Genomic DNA, 18,991 nt, shown 5'->3' with positions numbered 1-18,991 from the left:
AATTGATTTTTTGTGGCCCCTCCCTCTCCCACCACCCCGGAGTAGCTGGCGCTCGACTATTATTGATACAAATGTAAAACTATAAATTGGATTGATTAAAGCATTTGTATTCATGGTGATACTGAAGTTCAGACTCTGTACGCTGTAGTACATATGAAAGGACTGTAATTGGCACTGTAACGTTACACCAAAAAAACAGAGAAGAAGAGATTGTAAACATTAGATACAATAACAGAGACAGAAGACAGAATGAACAGAGCCAGAAGAAAGAAAGAGAAATTATGTTCCCACATGATTTCTAGACCCTTCTTTGTAATTTAGTGGTGCTTATCATGCCCACCACAAGGTGGCGCATCATCTCCATACCCATTGTCATGGTCGTGGAGTGCGTTCTCACTCTAATATGAGACACTGATAAGAGAGCGCCCCTGATGAAACATGTAATGACCTGATGAAAGCAGTGAGATTAAAACACTGAGGATTGATTTTTGCATTTTCTTTTGTATAAGAAGAGCGGTTTCACCATGCAAACCTTCTGTATGAGCTCCGGTAAGCATGGTTGCTACATTTTAGGAGGCTAAACCTCATTATTAGCTTGTTGATAAAGTTTTGTTGTGAAAATGCCTTTATTGAAATACTTTCCTAAAAAAACAGTCGGAGTTACGGCTATTACGCAATTTACTGTTTAAACTCACAGTGGAATTGTGTTTATAATTGTGTAAAATAACATTAAGAAAATCGCTGGCGATGGGCTAACGCTAGCGATGTTAGCGGGATGCTAGCGATGTTGGCGATAGGCTAACGCTAGCGATGTTAGCGAGATGCTAGCGATGTTAGCGCTAGTCATGTGTCGTGCCGGTAGTTATGCTGCTCAGATATTCTAGTATTCAATGTGGATGCTAAAAGGTAGGTGGCTAAGCCAACGTGCCACCACTGTAGTCAATGAGGGAAATAGAAGTAGCACATGATGCCAAGTTATGGAAATAATTTCAAATTGATGATTGTTATATTGTGATTTGTATTACTGTGATTATTTAAAACATTTATGTTGGTTAAACAATTGAATACAGTTCATTTACAGTTAAAAAAGTTAATATACATATGCTACAGTTTAACCCTAACCCTAGGGTAAAATATTTCTACGGTAAACGATTAGACAAGTATACTGTATATCCTGCTACTGGGTATATACATAATGGAAGATATTCAGTACAAGAGTACAAGTAGTATGAGGTCATGTAATGAACAGAGATATAACGATATGTTTTCTGCACTATGTGTGTAGATTGTTTTTTTTTGTTGCCAGATTAAGGAATAGAGCATTCTGATTCTGAACCCTGGGAGGTTCAGTGGCGAGGTAGGACGATCAGTTGACTGCAGACTGAGAAGAAGCACGGTGTGGCCAGCCGTGGGATCCACTCCGGAGAACAACAGACCATCAACTCACTTCACTCTCTGACATAGATAAGAACACAAAACACACAAAATCTACTCTTCCAACTTAAAAGAAGGGACACTTTTATTTATATTTTATTTATTTATTTATTTTTTCAAAAGAGCTCTATTTTTGTATTTTTTATTACTGCAAGTTCATCATTGTGAGGCAATAAATTGTCAATTGTTTACTTCCTAACTTTGAGTCATTTGAATGATTATGGTGTCCAGCTTCCTGAACCTAGAAAGAATGTGAGTGTCGTTAATGTGCTTTCGTACAGAAAGGCTAAGGGCGCTACATCTGTTTGTTTGTACATTTAGTGCTTTTTCCATTTTTTTTTTTGCTTTTTTAAAGAAGCGACTAGTGACAAGTCTACGACTTTCTGTCATAAACCTAAATACTTTACGAGAAGTAAAAGCACAATTCTGCCACACGAGTGAGATCATCACACATAAAAGGAGTCGCAGACGAGCTGTGGATGTTGAGTGCAGTCAACTGTGTGGCACACTCATTGATGTGTTTTGTTAATTCAGGTAAAAATAGGTTTTTTGTGTTCTCTCTTTATTTTATGATTCAACACTTTTTTCACCCCCTTTTTGTGTGAAATCTCTAAAGACAGGACGCGTTCTAGTGACATCTAGCGTCTTTTCGGGCTGACTTTAGTTCATTTTCATTGACAGAAGTTTGTAACACTGTCAAACAATCTCCAAACACAAAGACAATGAATGACAGCGCAAGGGAGAGCTGGGAAATAATATGACGTCATTGTTTTCCTAAAGTAACATATTCTCTGTCTACACGGAAATGCGAGGCTGGCGTTTTGAGATTTTCACACTGGGATTCAGGTTCTTCACCTAAACCCATTTCCGTGTGGACGGGGCCTTAGAGTGCTGGTATATGTACTACAGCGTCTTGAGAAGCCGTCTTTATGGGGGAGCCTTTTCAAAAACGGCAAAGAAAAAGATGGTTTACATGTTGTGCTGTTTCCGTTTGGACATGGCCTTAGATATCTAAATATCTAAAGACGTCTACATTTCTTTAAAATGTTAAAAATGAAGTGACCAAAGTCAGTCCTACAACACCAGGATGGTCACAAAGCCACTGATCAATTATGACGGAGAGGGAACGTTCATATCAAATGTTTGATCAGTTTATTCAACAAGGTCTTCAACACCACTCACAGTCTCAATACAACTATTAAACTATTAAATTACAAAACAGCAACTCCAAATTCATGTCATTTCAATCTGGACTAGAATATTTTTGAAATCACTAAACAGTTTAAACACCATTTAACAATGTTATGTTATGTTTCATCTAAAAATGTCAGATAATCTCAATGATAATGATGATTTATTTATGTTATTCATCATTTCAAACGGACATACTGTACTGTATATTTGGACATTTTACAGATGGTTTATTCATTAATAAGAAAAGCAACCGGCAGGTTAATTAGTGTTTGAAATGATTAGCTGGAAACCTAATCAATACAAAGCTGTATTGGCTTTGAGATTATAATTGAACTGCACACGTTTTCTCTCTGATCCCTGAAGCAACAATGGCAGATGCCAGCATTGATATGTGACAGTGATGCACATAATGGGGTTAAATAACTTAAGGGGGCGGGGTGATTGGTGGGAGTAGCTCACGAGTTGAGGAGAAGGGAAGGATGTTAGAATCAGTCATTCAAAGTGCTGACATGACAGAATGTGTATCAAGCACATTCACACAGAAAGCATGCCTCCAAAAGATGGCGCTGTTGTCCACAGTAGAAAAGATACAGACTAGACAGATTGTTTGATGATGATGTGCAATTTTCAGTGACATTTAGACCCTTATTTTAGAATGTTATCTCAGTTTTAGACTCTGATGGGAAATGGTTCTGCCTCACTGTGTAGGTCACATTAATGACCAGCTGACGCTACATTATCACTTCCTTGATGGTCAACAGTGTCAGTGTCTCAGAGATCTTTGCATCCAAGTTGAACATGCAGCATGTGCGCTTAAGTGTGTTTATTACCCATGTGTTCATTAAATAATCACACATCTGTTGCATTTATACCGATATTGCTAGCATTCCGCATCCAAACACCACCCTGGTGCTTTTATACCTGCAACCAGCTCCAACTGCCCTGACTACAAGAAACTAGCTTACTCTTCCCAGTGCCAGAGGTCACACTAAAGTAGGAAAACACTTTTTTTATTATATCTGGATGTGTCGGTTTCTTGTGTACATTGTAATTACAGTACATCATTGAGGGACTGTCAGCAAGCGATGACTACGGGAACTAGTGGATCTTGACAGACTAGGAACTTTTAAAGTAGATATTTATACCATTAAACTGCTGAATGAATTCTAATGGGCTTCTCCTTGTGTTTTCAGTCATACTTGGACCTGTTTGCGGCCGTCTTACATCACTAGCACAGTGTTGCCATTGCCTTGTCTGTCTTGACTTAAAATGAATCACTTCCTGTGAGCTATTGTCTAAAAACAGTAATACTGAGAAATACAGAGAGAGATGATCGAATAAATCAGAATTGTCTGAACTTATTTGTCAAATACTTTTATAATTTTAGTCCTCGCCCTCGCCCTCTTCATCCTCATCCTCATCATCACCGTCTCCTGAATCTGGTACCCACAATCCAGAGTCAATGCACCTCTTCAGGTGGTATTTCCCTTCCTGCAGAGACATGGAGACAAACACAATGACACCAGTTCAAAGCAGAATGGAGGTAAAGGTAAATCTTGGTGGCATGATGCAGGGCCTCATTAGGTTGATTACACAGTGAGTGTCAGACCCACACACACTTACCTCTGGGTCGAGTTTGTTCATGGATTCCTGCAGCATCTGAATGTTCTTCTTATCAAAGCTCCTCTGTATTTCCTGTAAAAACAAAAACTGATATGACGCATTGTAAAATAGTGTCTTGAGCACTTTCTACGGTCTATACTGTACACTGAATCTGAATCAGCTAAGAAAGTAAGAGAGTAAGAGTGAGAATGTGTCAGCATATGATGAATTTAATGTATCTCAAAGATAGACGCACAGATACACATGACTTCAGAATCTACAAACAATCTGTGTGTGCAGTCTCTCGCTCACTGAGGAGAATATAAAAAAAATGTTACTCCAACACTGAAATTCATGCACAGGAGGGTAATAGAGCTGATCAAGGCAATGATTTCTCACTTATAAGATGAACGGTATAATCTGCATGTTGGTGAAATGAAATGTAAGGAGAGAGCATTTTTAACTTGTCCATAGCCAACTAAAGAGGGAATGCCTTGCGGCAAACATAGAGCGCCCTGAAACACTCAGAACTGTCCTGTATGTCTTTACCTTGGGCAGTGATTTGTAGACCTCTACGGGGTCTAAACCTCCTGGGCCCAGTCTCTTCTGCCTCTCCTCCTCCTCCAGCTCCTTCATGGCACTCTCCATGCGAATCCGTGCACAGCTGCGGATTCGCTCCTTCAGCAACTCCAGTTCGTGGTCAAACGCGTCAAGGTATGGCTTGTCCGCAGTCTGACAACGGAGATTGGAATCAATATCTTAAAAATCCTCTCAGATAACTCCCCTGTTGTGTTAAATTTCAAATAGATTCATGAAATGGCATACCAAAGACAAAGCCCTGTTTTCCTGGCTGAACCGAACACGGAATAATCTGATCACAAATTCACAGCTCTGGTTTAATCTGTTCACTCCTGGATTGGATTTCACACGTTAATTGCAAATGCATGTACACATAGTTTCCCTATGCAAAGACCACATTTTGTTTATGTTTAAGATGAAATGAGTGAATTGGTAGGGATCATGATAATGTCATTGTCATGGGGTCACTTCCTGTTCATTACTTTGTTAAACTTCTTGGTTTCCTGTGTAGTGTGTTCTGCTTTATGTTTCAGGAGGCTGGCTGGTTGGCGGCGCAGAGCTTCTGCTATTTGTTGTGTTCCTTTAGCTTGATTTTGTAAATAAATTAGTTTCTCCTTTTTTTTAATACCAGGTAAGATCAGGGACATGATACAGGAGACCACATTTAAGTAATTACATACCTTAATCTTTGAGAAGAACTGCCTGAAGCAGCCTCTGGGGTCCACCTTCAGTGTCTGAGCCAAATCCAGGATGAACTGCATGACGATGGCCTGGTGGGCCACCTGCTCCATCAATGCTTGTTTCTACAAGGATGCAGACACAGTATTTAAACACCTACAAAACACATACTTGACTTTGTTACACATAGATTCACATGCTCACGGCACTAACCTCATCTATCTCAAAGTCAATACAGGTGACAATGAGACAGTTGGCCGTCTCTTTACACACCAGATGTGGGTGGTCCGACAGATACATCTGGCTGTCGTCCCAGCGTCGCAGCATACCTGGAGCAAAGACAACAAACAAATCCAAATTTCCAGAAACTTTCAATGGAAACTTGCTTCTTCCTGAACCTCAATGTCCCTGGTGAACCTCACTTCCTCAACATCTGACTCCTCATCCTCTTCAGTGTTAGTGTCCAACCTTGTTGAGGATGGCTCTATGTCAGGCTCAAAGAGCCCAAGGTTTGCCCGTATGACCACTCATTTCTCCACTCGCCCCTGTTAAGAACCCTTGAATAGTGACCAAATATCATTTACCTTATAATATCATCAAAACTTACTTAAGCTTATGTCTCAAATGTGTGGCTTCAATAGTCTGTATCTGTGTTTGTGGTCTAAGAAACGTAGCTTTGGTAGTTAAAAATTGTAGAAGTCATTGTGCATGTGATGGAGGAATGCACAATACATGTAATGGGTGTGGCTTCAATAGCCCTGCAGTAAGTAGTGTTAGTGCTCTGTCCCTGTGATTGAAGAATAGCATATTATACTGTATTCACATCAAATCTGATTGTAACCCCATTCTCAACATGAGTTCAGCTGGCTACAGTGACTAAAACATGAATGCTAGCTGAATAACAATGGAAACTGGTGTTGCCTTCTACAAAAAGGACAATGTCAAGAGCTGAGTCCAGCAGCTGTATGCCTTCCTTGACCAGTTGGTACACATTTACTCGTTGACTTTTTTTAATTAATTTTAATGTTCAAGCGGTCAAATTCATCTTTTCTATGATTTGTGAGAGTTCCTCTTTGAGCAAATTTTAATTCTGTGTACACAAAACAATATGGGAGGGATGGTCAAAAGTATGGATGGGCGTGTTTGTTGAGTATACTTCAATGGGTGTAGGAAATATTAATAATATTTTGTTTAGTAGCTTCCAGGTCATGGGACTCACTGGCTTCAAATCAATACCTGCTGTAGTATGACTACACCAAATGACCAGGACATACCTCCTTGCATTTGGTCATAGTGTTCATTGCATTTTATTTGACTGTGCTTTTATTGTATATGCATAATAGGAAAACATCAATTGCCTGAATGCCTTGTGGCACAAATAAGTGTAGTAAAAAGATATATTACTATCATACACCCACACCTCTTTGTACTGGATGTCAGTACTTACATTTGAATTTTACTTATTCTTTTATTCTAAGTTAATATTTAAAAGGAATCCTACTTGGTTCAATAGCTTTGAATTCATTTGTACTAATTGTGACTGTTTATTTTATATGAACACTCAATTGTCCCCCCCGTGACCCTCAAGTGGAGGATCAAGAGGTAGGTAGTAGTAAGATGTGTGAAGGTGTTTGGTTTCCTTAAAAACATCGGGACATTGTCTCGAGATTACAATAAAGAGGGTTGAACAACACAGTTTCCATGTTGTCTTCAGAGGGTTAGCACACAGAGCAAGGCGGGGCGCATCTGATAGAGGTGGACAATGTACGGGGGGAGAGGGAAGGAAAATATCAATAGTTTACCAAGGCTAAAGCATACCAAAGTGTTTGATTTCCTCTGCCTACAAGTCCACAATAGTCTTGTTCTTGTCCACCTTTTCCTCAGGTTTGATGTTGAGTATACTCTAAAAATGAGATTAAGAAAATAAAAAAAACCAGCTCAAACAGGAATCTGGAACTATGGGCTCCATTTTAACAGTCTGAGCACATATTCTGAAACATATTTAACACATCGCTTTTCCACTACAGGGTCCCAGCACGCCTCGCCTCGGCACTTCTTGACTCTACAAGGTTTGGTTGGTTTTCCATTACAATATAGTACCTCCTCAACATGGGTGGAGTCATCACTGCCCAGCTGCAGTGACTTCATTTTATATGCAGCACGCACAAACTAGTGACTTGTAAAGCAGTTGTTTTCAATGTACTGAATCATTAGAATCAGTTCATTAAAAGGTTTGTTCAGCACTTCCTGCATGACCGGAACTGAACTGAATACAGCAACGGGTTGTGATGCTGTCCCTAAATACACCAGTTTTCAGGATTTTAAAGTGTTTTAATTAATCTACACCTCGGCATTGTTCAGTTTGATTCTTGTGTCGTACATCTTGCTCATGCCTCTTCCAGTGATGGCACTCTGGCTAATCAGTGGCCGGCAGTCTGACGACGTCACGCATAGTATTGGCTCAACTCGCTTTTTTTTGTATTTATTTTGTAGGCTTGATGCCGTGCATTATTACCTTGCTGAATCCTTCTTTGTTGATTGTATCGACATTCCAGGGAAGTTTCTTTTTATCTCGCTGGTATTCCTTAATCATGTTCTTAAACATCCTTTCATCCTTCTTCAGTTCTGTCAACTTGGCCTGGACTTCCTCCAGCTCATCCTCTCTCTCCTCATCAGCATCCTCTCCTCCCTCCTTGCTTCCTTCTTCTAGCTGTCTAAGATGTCCCTGGGCTTCCTCTAAAGACTTCTTGCACTCAGCAAAATTGTTCTCCAGGTCTTCCCCTCTCTTCTGGAGATTGGCCATTTTCTCCAGCCTGGCCTGTGGTGAACCAGAGTGGACACAAGTAAAGACATAAATGAAAAGGACACCGAGTAAGACACCAGTGGTGGGAGTCAAAATGATAAATGAATCACAAGTGAAATGGTGAGTGAAGAGAATGAACACTGAAGATAAGGAAAAGGTGCTCAATAGTTCAACTTAAACACAAAAAACTCTTTGCACATGACACTGATACCACCTAATCTCAAATCAGCACCGGATGTGGGAGAGTGATGTCAATCATCACATGTTATCATGTTGATATGAAGTGATGATTGTGGATTGATTACTTGTTTCTAATTAAATTCAAAGTTACAGTCAGTAGAGAATGAATGGAAATGGTAATGTGGCCCTTATCTCACAACGATGACACAACACAATGTTTCAAATATGCCAGCCAGTGACGTTATCTGGACTTTCCCACAATCCAAAGAGCGTTTTGTTTTTCACAGATTTCCAATTTAGGGAAATGCAGGAATGAAAACAAACAAGAAAAACCAAAGGTCAAGTCAAAGGCGACTTAATTAAGTCATGTGACTTCAGAGCACTGACAACTTAAGCTGATTAAGCAGTTTCAGAGCCACAAACACAACCTAATGCAGGGAGTGATGTTAAAGTATGAAGGTTGTGACAAATAAACATTAGGAAAACATTATGGTAACCAAAAGAGAACATTCTCTAAAGGTTCTATGAAGGTTGTAGAAAGGTAACATTAGGGGAACGTTCTGGCAACCTTTAGAGAAACGTTCTCCATAGGTTATATGGAGGTTGAAGGAAGGTAACATTAGGGGAACGTTCAGGGAACCTTTGGAGAATGTTATCTAAAGGTTGTGACAAATGTGGTTATGGGAACGTTCTCTAAAGGTTCTATGAAGGCCATAGAAAGGCGTCAGGGAACGTTCCCACTACCAAATGATAACGTTCCCAGAACGTTATGGGAACCAAACATTGTTAGCTAGTTAGTCACTAACACTGAAGTCACTTCTACTGTTAAAAACTAACCGGATGTGGGACCCCAGACTTCACGACTACAACACATTTCACTGCTGACCCGGTGTCTCATTCTGAATAGACTCGGTGTGTCCACGAACGGACATGTCACGTCCTCGTCGTCTGACACGTCGATGTGGTCCCACACGCTGTAGTCGATGCCCGCGCCGCTGCTCATCGTCAGGCCGCTTCAGCCTCCTCTGTGCCCCCGCCGACGGTGACTCACTGTCAGTAACAGCACGGCGAGAAGCTGCGGGGGATTTACTTTCGACAGGGACACGACACTGACAAGAGGACAGCAATGGACCGTGAGTCAATCCTATTAGTGAGGGAATCAGAGACCAGCAGGGACAACCAGCCAATGTCCGTGATTTAAGGTTTTTTGTTTTGTTTACTTCGTCAAGCTAACTATCTGACGCTGTATTTTAACGCCCTCCTTACAAAGGTCTCTTATGGTAAAAGAAAAAAGTTTAAATACTGCCAATTATGTTTATTTGTAAGGATATCGACATCCGGTTTTCTAAATAAAACACTGAGTGCTTAAATATGACATGTAATTAAAAAACATAATTTTCCCATAACTTCTGGACAAGACTGGCTAGCTTGTGTTCAGGACATCAAGTCAAGTCAGTTTTATTTGTCAAATATACTATATGCACGACATACAGTACAGATGAAATTGCAGTAACAAAAACAAGCAGTAAAAAATAAGGTTCTATAAATAGAAGGGGCATAAAATAAACAATCAACAGAACATAAATGACAATCAACAAGACATAAATAAACAATCAAAAAGACAAAAAATAAACAATCAACAAGATGTATATTAAACAGACAGAAATATAAATACAATTAAGGCACTTATTTACAGGATGAAATAATCATCTGTGATTATCTGTTCCAGTATTTTTACTTTATCATTAATTAATTTTTGTTTACTTCGTGTTCAAACTAATTATCTTTCAAAAAAAACTAAAAAAAATCCTGAACCAATGAATCATGCTGGTTAGGATATCGACATCCGGTTTTCAAAATAAAACACCAAGAGCACTGTATCTCTGAGTGCCCGTGGATTATCAGATGATAAGGTGTTCCGGTCGTGACGGCACAACTTAACCTGTTAACTGAAAAAAAAGGATCTGTCTCAATAAGTGTATAATGAGACATTAAGGTTGATATCTATTAGTGTACTGGAAATCAAACATTTTTACTGTGCAGTTAAAAAAAATAGAGACATTTCAAGTTAAAGGTCCCACAGTAATCGAAAAAATACACAATAAAAACGTAATTTTCCATGACTTCTGGACAAGACTGGCTGGCTTGTGTTCAGAACATCCGTGACTGTCAGCATAATGGAAATCAGACATTTTTACTCCACAGTTTTTGATACATCTCAAGTGAAATGTCCCACATTCACACTTTTTACTAGTAAGAAATTATCTTTGTGATGTAATAAAAATAAAATTTTCAACACAAGTTATGGAACCTCTAGCTCATGGAAAACTTTGTCTGAAAAAAACATTTTTTTCATTCAGATATGTGCTTTCAAACGTTCAACATTCAGGGCTAAAATATACAGGAATATGGGCTCCTCCTTTCCTCCTCTCCTTTGCTCCAAGTATCTTCTTGTAATGGGTGGAGGAAGAAGAGGAAGAGGAAGAGGGGGCGGGATAGAAAAGGGAGAGTGAAATATTTCTAGGATGTATTTACTGACTCCACCCTAAACATTTTCTGCAGTGTGTTTTCCGGCAAAGCCCTTGGAGATGCAGAGTTCTAGCATTGTTAAGTAATACATGAGGAAATCTCACAGGAAAACGGCAATTAATTTGTCATTTTATTTTAAGCCAAACTTAGCAAGCATGTCAGATAACATTTATTCACACTATGAGGCAAGTTTAAATTCTTTCAATGACGACTTTTAGTTTTTTTTTTTGTTGGATGGATGGGATATTGTTGGGTGACGCACATAACGGACCCTTATTTAATGAATTTAAATTAAAATACAACAGATGATCGAGAAGAGAAAGTGATGCCATTTATTTGTAGAATTTTCAGTGTTACACGGCTTTTTTTTATCTTGTATGAATTTGTCTTCTTTATCTTGCACATGCACACAGAACGTGAAGCGTGGGTTATCGCAAGGTCAGACTCAGTGCACAAGATCTAAATGTTATTTTCAGTGACAAGAGCAAACAAAAAACATCAAGATCATCGTTGTTTCCCCTCAACTTCTTGCAAAGGAAAAGTCACATCATATACATTGAGACACTCTATATTCATGCATGACTTTGACTCTTGTTTTCATATAAAACATAACCATGTGCTGTGTCAACATAGAGAGTCAAATTCATCAATAATCTGAAACAGCAATAAAAAAAAAACTACATCTCTGTAAATGTGACACAGTGTTCTAAATACAGTGAAATGACATTATAGGAATTCAAGCCAAACTGAGGACAGTCAGACTCTACAAAAACATTGTTTTCTCCAACAAATGTATAAGACCTACACGCATTCTCATGGTACTACATGAGTTCAAGCTTAAACCTTTGAGATAATCGACATTTCCTCCATGAAAAGACCAAAACTATGAGCTTATTTAAGTTGAGGCCACATTTACAGCTGTATGTACAGTAGCACTGACTTATTTTGAAGTGTTTGGGACCACAAAAACCATATTATACTTTTCTTTTTGTTAACAGGCCTTATACAGTATGGTAGTTTTGTGTTGAGAATCTGTAACAACAGAGTATTTCTGTGAATTTGTTTTTTTAAAGCAACTGTGCTCATCTAAATCAGGAAATTACTAAATGGGAATAGGAAATAGAAACAAAGGGGCATGAACGCGTCAACTACTGACACATTACTGGTGCAATATTTTTCCATTTGTCACACAAACGATCAATTCAGATAAGACAATGTGGCATAAGTAGCCAGAGAAAGTCGCATGTACTTTACATTTACTTCACATTTACACAGGATTTGCCTTTTAACTCACAAGTACAGATTTCTAACCCTTGAGTCCTTGACAAAACACTCAAACACACTATTTATTATGTGATTTAACAAAAGGATTTCATTGACGGCAGTTTGAGTCATGAAGGTCTGTCTTAAAGTTGAGCGCCATTCAACTTATGCAAACATATAAACGCATCACCGCACTCGTGTTTGGACAAGCAGCTTGTTCCATTATGTGCCTGGATTGCACAAGATGAGGCATGACTTCAATTCCTGTTTTTGAGAAATCTAAGTATATGAGGCATTTTATTTCATCAGATGACGTCAGCAGAGAGATGACAGGAGAAGGGGGGGGTCAAGCCGTGAGTCCGACATTGTAGGTTCATGGTCAGTATCTTAAACACTGCGTGTCATCAAAAACAGCTGCTCCAGGTGGTTTGTGCACATTTCCTTCACACAGTCTTACTCTGTAATGGGCACGGCGACGTGTGGTTTATTTAGATGAAAAACAGCCCTCAGGTTGTACTGTCCGCTTCGGCTCTGTCTGTACCAATGGAAGACTCCTCCAATTATTATTATTATTATTACAGCCAGAACTACGGCAATGGGTATTGCAATGTAAGGGATAATGTTTGCTGCACAGGGAACAGAAAATAGAAAACGTCACAGAAAGTAAATTCCCAAAATAGTCACAATGAACTTCCTTCTTTGTTTCACAGGAGTAAATGTCAGCTCACAATAAGTCTGAGAAAGCAGTACTGAAAGCACTTTGTGTTTGTTTTGTAGACTTTCCACTGACCAAACTGTCAGGAAATTACAAACCTAACCTTTGATTGTACTGATGATTATAATTAACGTATAGTAATGTTATTTTTTATTTATTATTTATTTATTTTCCTTTATTTAACCGCGTTTAAAAAACTCCTTGAGATTTAAAACCTCTTTTTCAAGCGTGACCTGGCCAAGACGGCAGCACAAACACAGAATGTTCTATATTGTATCTTTACCCTCAGAACACAGAGCATTTAGGCAGATTTGTTTCCCATTAAAACGTATATACAGAGGCTATAAGAATAAGTGCTGACAAAATAAAATATGTGAACACATAATGTATCAGTCAACTTTGACCCATTCAAAGGTCACAAATGCTTTAACTTCCTCACTCACTCAGGGACCTCAGTAAACGCCACTTCCTCGTTTGGGATTCAACAATCAGTATTTTACCAAACCGTTCGATGCGGTTTGGTATTTGCAATTTTAAAAAATTAGTACAAAAAAAACTCCTTAGTTACAGTAACGAGAGTAAATGTAATTCATTACTTTACACCTCCCTAAGAATGTGCCATATAGAGTGTCCTTTTTTTTCAGCACAACCTATAGGCAATCTAAAGACATGATTTTTGTGTCCATTTTCACCAACGATATAAACACACCTGAGCAAAAAAGTACTCCGATTTTTAAAAATCGGATTGAATTTGTGAAATTTGTAAATACATCACATTTCAAAGTTCACTTGGTTCGTTTTTATGAACAAAAAATGAAGAAAAAAATGTCTATTTTGTGACTTCTGCTTAATTATCACTACTCCCACTCTGAACTGTTACGCTGTGTGACGCTCGGATGCATTTATAATGCAACTTATACAGGAAAAAAGCAAAAAACACTCACCTTTGACAACTACGTTGAAATTCACAGTGAGTGTCCCCACACCATTGCTGACAGAACAGGTGTAGTTTCCTTGGTTCCCAAAAGCCGCTGACTTGATGATGAGAACGCTGCTGTTGGAGAGCGGGAGACTCCCAGGCAGGAACCTCCAGCTGTACGAGGGGTGGGGGTTTCCCTCAGCCATGCAGTTCATCTGGAGAGTGTCTCCTTGTGTGACGGTGATCTGATCTGGAGGTGAGGGTTCCTGTAGCTGAGGCTTATCTGCGTGTTGATCAAGGGAAGAAGAAATACAATATGTTTATTTTTATTTTTTAATAGAACCATTTGTAAGAGCTGTGTATGTGTTTCTTTTTGGAGGACTCACAGTGGACAGTGGCGGTGAAGGTTTGTGACGTCATCACTGGAGGCTTCTGTGGTCCCTCAGGTCCCAGCTCCAGCATGGCTTCACAACTGTACTGGACTCCGTCATCTTCTTTACTGGCGTTGACGTTCAGAGTGTAGATCACATTCTCGGAGGCTTCTTTAACAGAGTTCTTTGCCGGTAGTCGCTCAAGCAGCGTGCTCCCTCTGTAGAAGGCCACTCTGACGTATCGAGCAGGACCAACGTTGTGCACTTCACACTGTAGAGTGTACTGACGAGCCTCGTACATCTGCCCAGAGTGATTTGCAAAGCCGATTGTCACACTGTCTGGAGGCTCTGCAGAGAAAGGGACAAGAGTCAGACTCACAAATACTGACATGAGTATAAACCAGTGCTTACCAACCAAGGTCATTATAGTTTGTTCATTATCATTTGTTCTTCTTCATTTTAAACTGTTAGTAAGAACTGAATTTTGATGTCAAAATAAGAAGAGATACTGTATATCATATATATGTATATGTATATACAGTATATACATACATATATAATTCTGGAATGACACATTAACATGGTAGCCATCCTTATTGTTATCTACTCTTCAGGTAGCTTTCTGTTTCATAAAGGCCGGTGACCTCTGGACTATAAACTGTTTAACTTGACACTTCAAACACTGTCTTTCATTTCTGTGCACTTACTGTAAACAGTCACAGGCAGCTCGCTGCAGCACGTCTTGTTAGTATTCTTATTAGTATAGTAACACAAAACAGATCTGCCCCATTCAGTCATTTTCGGAGACATCCATGAAATCACGGTCCCGTTGCGGCTTTGTTTTCCCTCAGGGAATTCCAACATGAAATTATTGTCCTGGCAAGACGAGCACAGATGGCACGCCGCGGTGGTCGAGTCACCTCGCTTCACCACCAGGCGGGACGGGATGAAGAAAGGTCTATTTGTACAGTTATTATCTGTTATTGAAAAAGAAAAAAAATATCACATTTGAACGTTCATATTCCATTCATACTCCTGGTTAAATGAGTGTGCCACACGTTACACTCGAAAACAATTGATAAAAACTTTACGTCACTAGACTATCTGGTGGCATAAAGGCTCAGTCTAGAACAGGGGTCGCAAACTCAAATGACCTGTGGGCCACTGACGGTCTCGTCTGGTCGGGGGCCAGTCAAGTAAAAAAAAAAAGCAACAGTTGCAGTGGACGTTATGAACTCATATCATCAATATGCCTTATTAATTCCTTTTTTATATATATACTATATTGCCTCGTGTGAGCTTTTCTGTCTTTTACTTCCTCTGTCTTTTATCCATTATTCTGTACAGCACTTTGGTCCACTGTGTTTGTTTTAAAGTGCTTTACAAATAAAGTTGGATTGGATTGGATAATTTCAAAATATAAGTGGTTGTTTTAATATGCAACCTTAAAAAAAACATTTATGATGCAAAATGAATCTATTCATTTAAAATCAAAAATATATAGGAATGACTCGTTACAAATTGATATTGTTTGGAGGGCCACATGTCCCCCCTGGGCCGCCACTTTGAAACCCCTGGTCTAGGACTATGGTCCCGCACTCATTTCAAGTCTTCCAGGTCATGTGACCTAATCACTTGAAATTAGTGCTGGACCGTAGTACTAGACTGACCAGTCAGGACACACCATTTTAATACTTCTCATATGTTTTTGTTTTTTTTTATTTAAATATATTCGTTTAAACATTTAACGTTTAACAAACGTTAATTTGTTGATGGTCCCTCAATGAGACCGCGGTAGTCCAGAGCGATGAGTCGGACTTTGAACAAGCCGTGATCGTGCACCAATCCCTGGGTGGAGACGGAGGAGGGTGCCGCTAGATCTGGAGCGAATATCCAACCTGAAACTAATTTCACCTTGTTGGTGTGCACAGACTTGGCCATTGGTATTCTCAAAGGCTACACAGTATCTCCATAGCAACGAAAGCCTTTCAATGAAGAATAGTTCAACCGACTATAAGAGTTACACATAAATGCACCGAGAGTAACCAATGAAATACACTCCCGGGGATAAAATAGTAAAATCTCAGACTCACCACAGCTGGAGACAGTGCGCAGGAAGGTCACCATAAAAGAAAGAGCCACAAATACACGACAGGAAAACATTATTTCCTCTTGTTTGGTCAGAAATCGGAGGAGATGGTGAATATAGAAACGCTTGAGGACACAGTGGGTCATATACTAAAAGTGAAAGCTTCAGAGAGGATTCTTTGAGAGCAGCAGAGAGTTAAAAGGAGAAGAATAAGTGGTGCTAGTGTGTGTCTCTCTCTGTGTGTGTGTACGGGGGGAGTGAATGCTCCGGACATTCCAGATGTTGATAATGAAACCGAAAATAAAACGTGTTGCGATGAAGCATATGGGGAAAACCAGTACTGTCTCATTTTTCCCGTTACTTATTAATCACAGATTCAGAAAATGAAACTGGAAACAAAAATTACTTTGGTAGAAGATGAAGTCACCTTTTTTTTTATAATATTACTCAAGTAAAAGGTTACGATTACATGAGTATATGGCATTTACTGTACTTAAGTAAGTCAAAACTAATTATCTGATATAAATTGCACTTAAGTTTTAAACTTAAGTAGAAGCCATGGTGACTCAGTGATAGTACGCCGCACATCCTGTATCAAAACGTGCAGTTTGATTGGGACTGCTGTGCTATGACTTTTCTAAGCTTTTCAAGTAACCATGGCGACAAAAATTACCACACACACATGAATGGGAAAGGGTCAAAAAAATTATTTCAACCCAGCCCACTTTGGAGCCTCACCGCATCGTCATTCTTTAACGCAGAGGCGTGGTTGGAACTTTAATCGGGTCACGAGACATGGGACTGTTTTCATCCAAATCAAAGTTTGATATCTATTACGGTTTTTAAACAATCGCAGTTTAAGTTTTATAGATTTTATAATAAGTGTGTATTGCACCGTTACAGTGGCACACTGAGCTGAGGTTGATGAAAATAATGACAATAATCTCTACACAAACTCACAGCTTCCAACCTACACAGAACATTTTTACATAAAAACGTTGCAGTGGTTGTTGTCTAACCCTGTGTGTTGTTTTCACTTTCATATGACTTGCAGTTTGTCTAAAAACATCCCCTAAAAGCACAGAAAGTTCTGGTCAAACCTCCCATTGACTCCCATGTTAAAACTCAGCTCTGGACTTTTTAGAAAAAAAAAAAAAATGAAGATGAGGGTGATTCAAAACTGTCATTTCTCTGTCAATTCACACCCGTTTTTCACAAATTTAAATGTGGGAGCTCCTGAAAGCCTCCTGACGCTCACAGACCAAAAAAAAAAGGTGACTTCATCTTCTACCAAAGTCATTTTTGTTTCCAGTTTCATTTTCCAGAACAAAATGAATCTGTGACATAAACCGTTGTTGAAATAGGACAACTTTAAAACACGCTGCTTTCTCTGTTTTTCATCAGTTTGGGACAGTTAGAAACAGGTGTTTGGATGGAGGGGGGGGGGGGGGGGCTTGTACAACCAGCTTTTAAAGGTTCATTTCACCCAAATGTTACTGATACTCCATTACCAGCATGTGAGTGTATGCATTTCTAATAGTTTTTCCAGCCCTGTGCTCCCTAGAATAGGAGGGGGAGGAGGATGAGGATAAGGATAAGGAGGAGGGGTTGCAGGGACATGGTCTGAAAAACTACGTTCCATCATGAGTTTCCTGAGATCCTGTTTCTTCCTGTCAGTGCCAGGAAGAGTGTGTCTCTGTGAACTTTCCGACCCCTATGTCCACCTTAATCCTGCCTGGCCCTTTGTGCAATCCATGTATTATAATTAATAGTATGTCAAACAGTATGGAGTAAACCTCATAATATGTCTCCCATGTATACTCCTATTATGTCACATTATCATAATTATGATGATGTAATATTATTAGACACATCTCATTGCATATTTCATTAAACTGTATTTTATCGTAAGATGTATACAGTTGTTGTGGGATGTGTCTTACACTAATGTGTAACCCTGGCAGCTCAGTGTGTGAATGTGAGTGCGTGCGCGCGGCCGAGGGGCGGCGCATGAACGAGCCCGCGAAGCGGAAGACGGGTGTGTTATTGTTTTGTTTTTTTACATGTGTGCCGGTGAATGAATGGTGGAGACGTCGGCAACCGGAGCAGAGAGAGAGAGTTGGATGTTACCGTGCAATCAGCTAATAAACCCGGATTCTCTTCAACAAACAAACGGCCTGTCATTTGTGTGCCACCACGTAACAACTGTGGAGTAAAAAGTCTCGGGAGTTAACCCCGGAAAAGAACGCTACCTCCGGCCCTGGAGAACATAGATCTCCCCTGCGTTCCGCGACCACGGTCAGGAGACAAAAGCAGGGAAGGTTGACACAGTATATTGTATCAAATAATTAGAATCAGTAGTAGTAGTAGGAGTGTTTGTGTAAGGTTTTTGTGGTACAAAAAGTTTGGCAGATTAATTTATATAACAAAAGTCTGACTGCATTTTGGTTCAGCCAAAACTGAATTGAAACGTCGGGACAGTGATACTGCAGATGAAAGTGTGGCCTGCTGCCCCCTGCAGGCGGGCCATGAAAGGTCATTTAAAGGGCTGTTTCACCTATTTTTTCCCACTCAAATGAAGAATAAACTTAAAATCATTATGATGCTGCTGTGTTTGTTTAAGTCGACCAAATTT

The 18,991-nt window shown here is 39.5% G+C and overlaps 2 protein-coding genes across 2 annotated transcripts; both read right to left on the bottom strand.

The window, feature by feature from the left end:
- Positions 1-2,772: 2,772 nt before the first annotated feature.
- Positions 2,773-9,676, bottom strand: LOC131466506 (hsp90 co-chaperone Cdc37-like). Its single transcript, XM_058639770.1, is given in 8 exon segments — positions 2,773-4,119; positions 4,252-4,323; positions 4,780-4,962; positions 5,490-5,612; positions 5,701-5,816; positions 7,306-7,390; positions 8,003-8,305; positions 9,357-9,676. Coding segments are annotated over 8 exon segments (1,107 nt in total). The 5' UTR covers positions 9,474-9,676; the 3' UTR covers positions 2,773-4,011.
- Positions 9,677-12,715: 3,039 nt separating this feature from the next.
- LOC131466764 (hemicentin-2-like) lies at positions 12,716-16,634 on the bottom strand. The gene is made up of 5 exons (XM_058640201.1): positions 16,361-16,634; positions 14,975-15,244; positions 14,283-14,615; positions 13,922-14,179; positions 12,716-12,888 (listed from the first exon to the last, which is right to left on the bottom strand). The coding sequence occupies exons 1-5, from the start codon at positions 16,500-16,502 to the stop codon at positions 12,716-12,718; spliced, it is 1,176 nt and encodes a 391-aa protein (XP_058496184.1). The 5' UTR covers positions 16,503-16,634.
- Between the last annotated feature and the right edge of the window lie 2,357 nt (positions 16,635-18,991).

Source organism: Solea solea, chromosome 10, assembly GCF_958295425.1.
Source record: "Solea solea chromosome 10, fSolSol10.1, whole genome shotgun sequence".
Classification (NCBI taxonomy): domain Eukaryota; kingdom Metazoa; phylum Chordata; class Actinopteri; order Pleuronectiformes; family Soleidae; genus Solea; species Solea solea.
This window is presented reverse-complemented; position numbering and strand designations above follow the sequence as displayed.

Excerpts from the sequence above, each read along its gene's own strand:
- LOC131466764 (XM_058640201.1), bottom strand. The coding sequence starts at position 16,502 with ATGACCCACTGTGTCCTCAAGCGTTTCTATATTCACCATCTCCTCCGA. Across the intron at positions 14,616-14,974 it reads GCTGCCTGTGACTGTTTACA|AGCCTCCAGACAGTGTGACA; the intron begins GTAAGTGCACAG and ends CTTTCTCTGCAG. Across the intron at positions 14,180-14,282 it reads CTTCACCGCCACTGTCCACT|ATAAGCCTCAGCTACAGGAA; the intron begins GTGAGTCCTCCA and ends ATCAACACGCAG.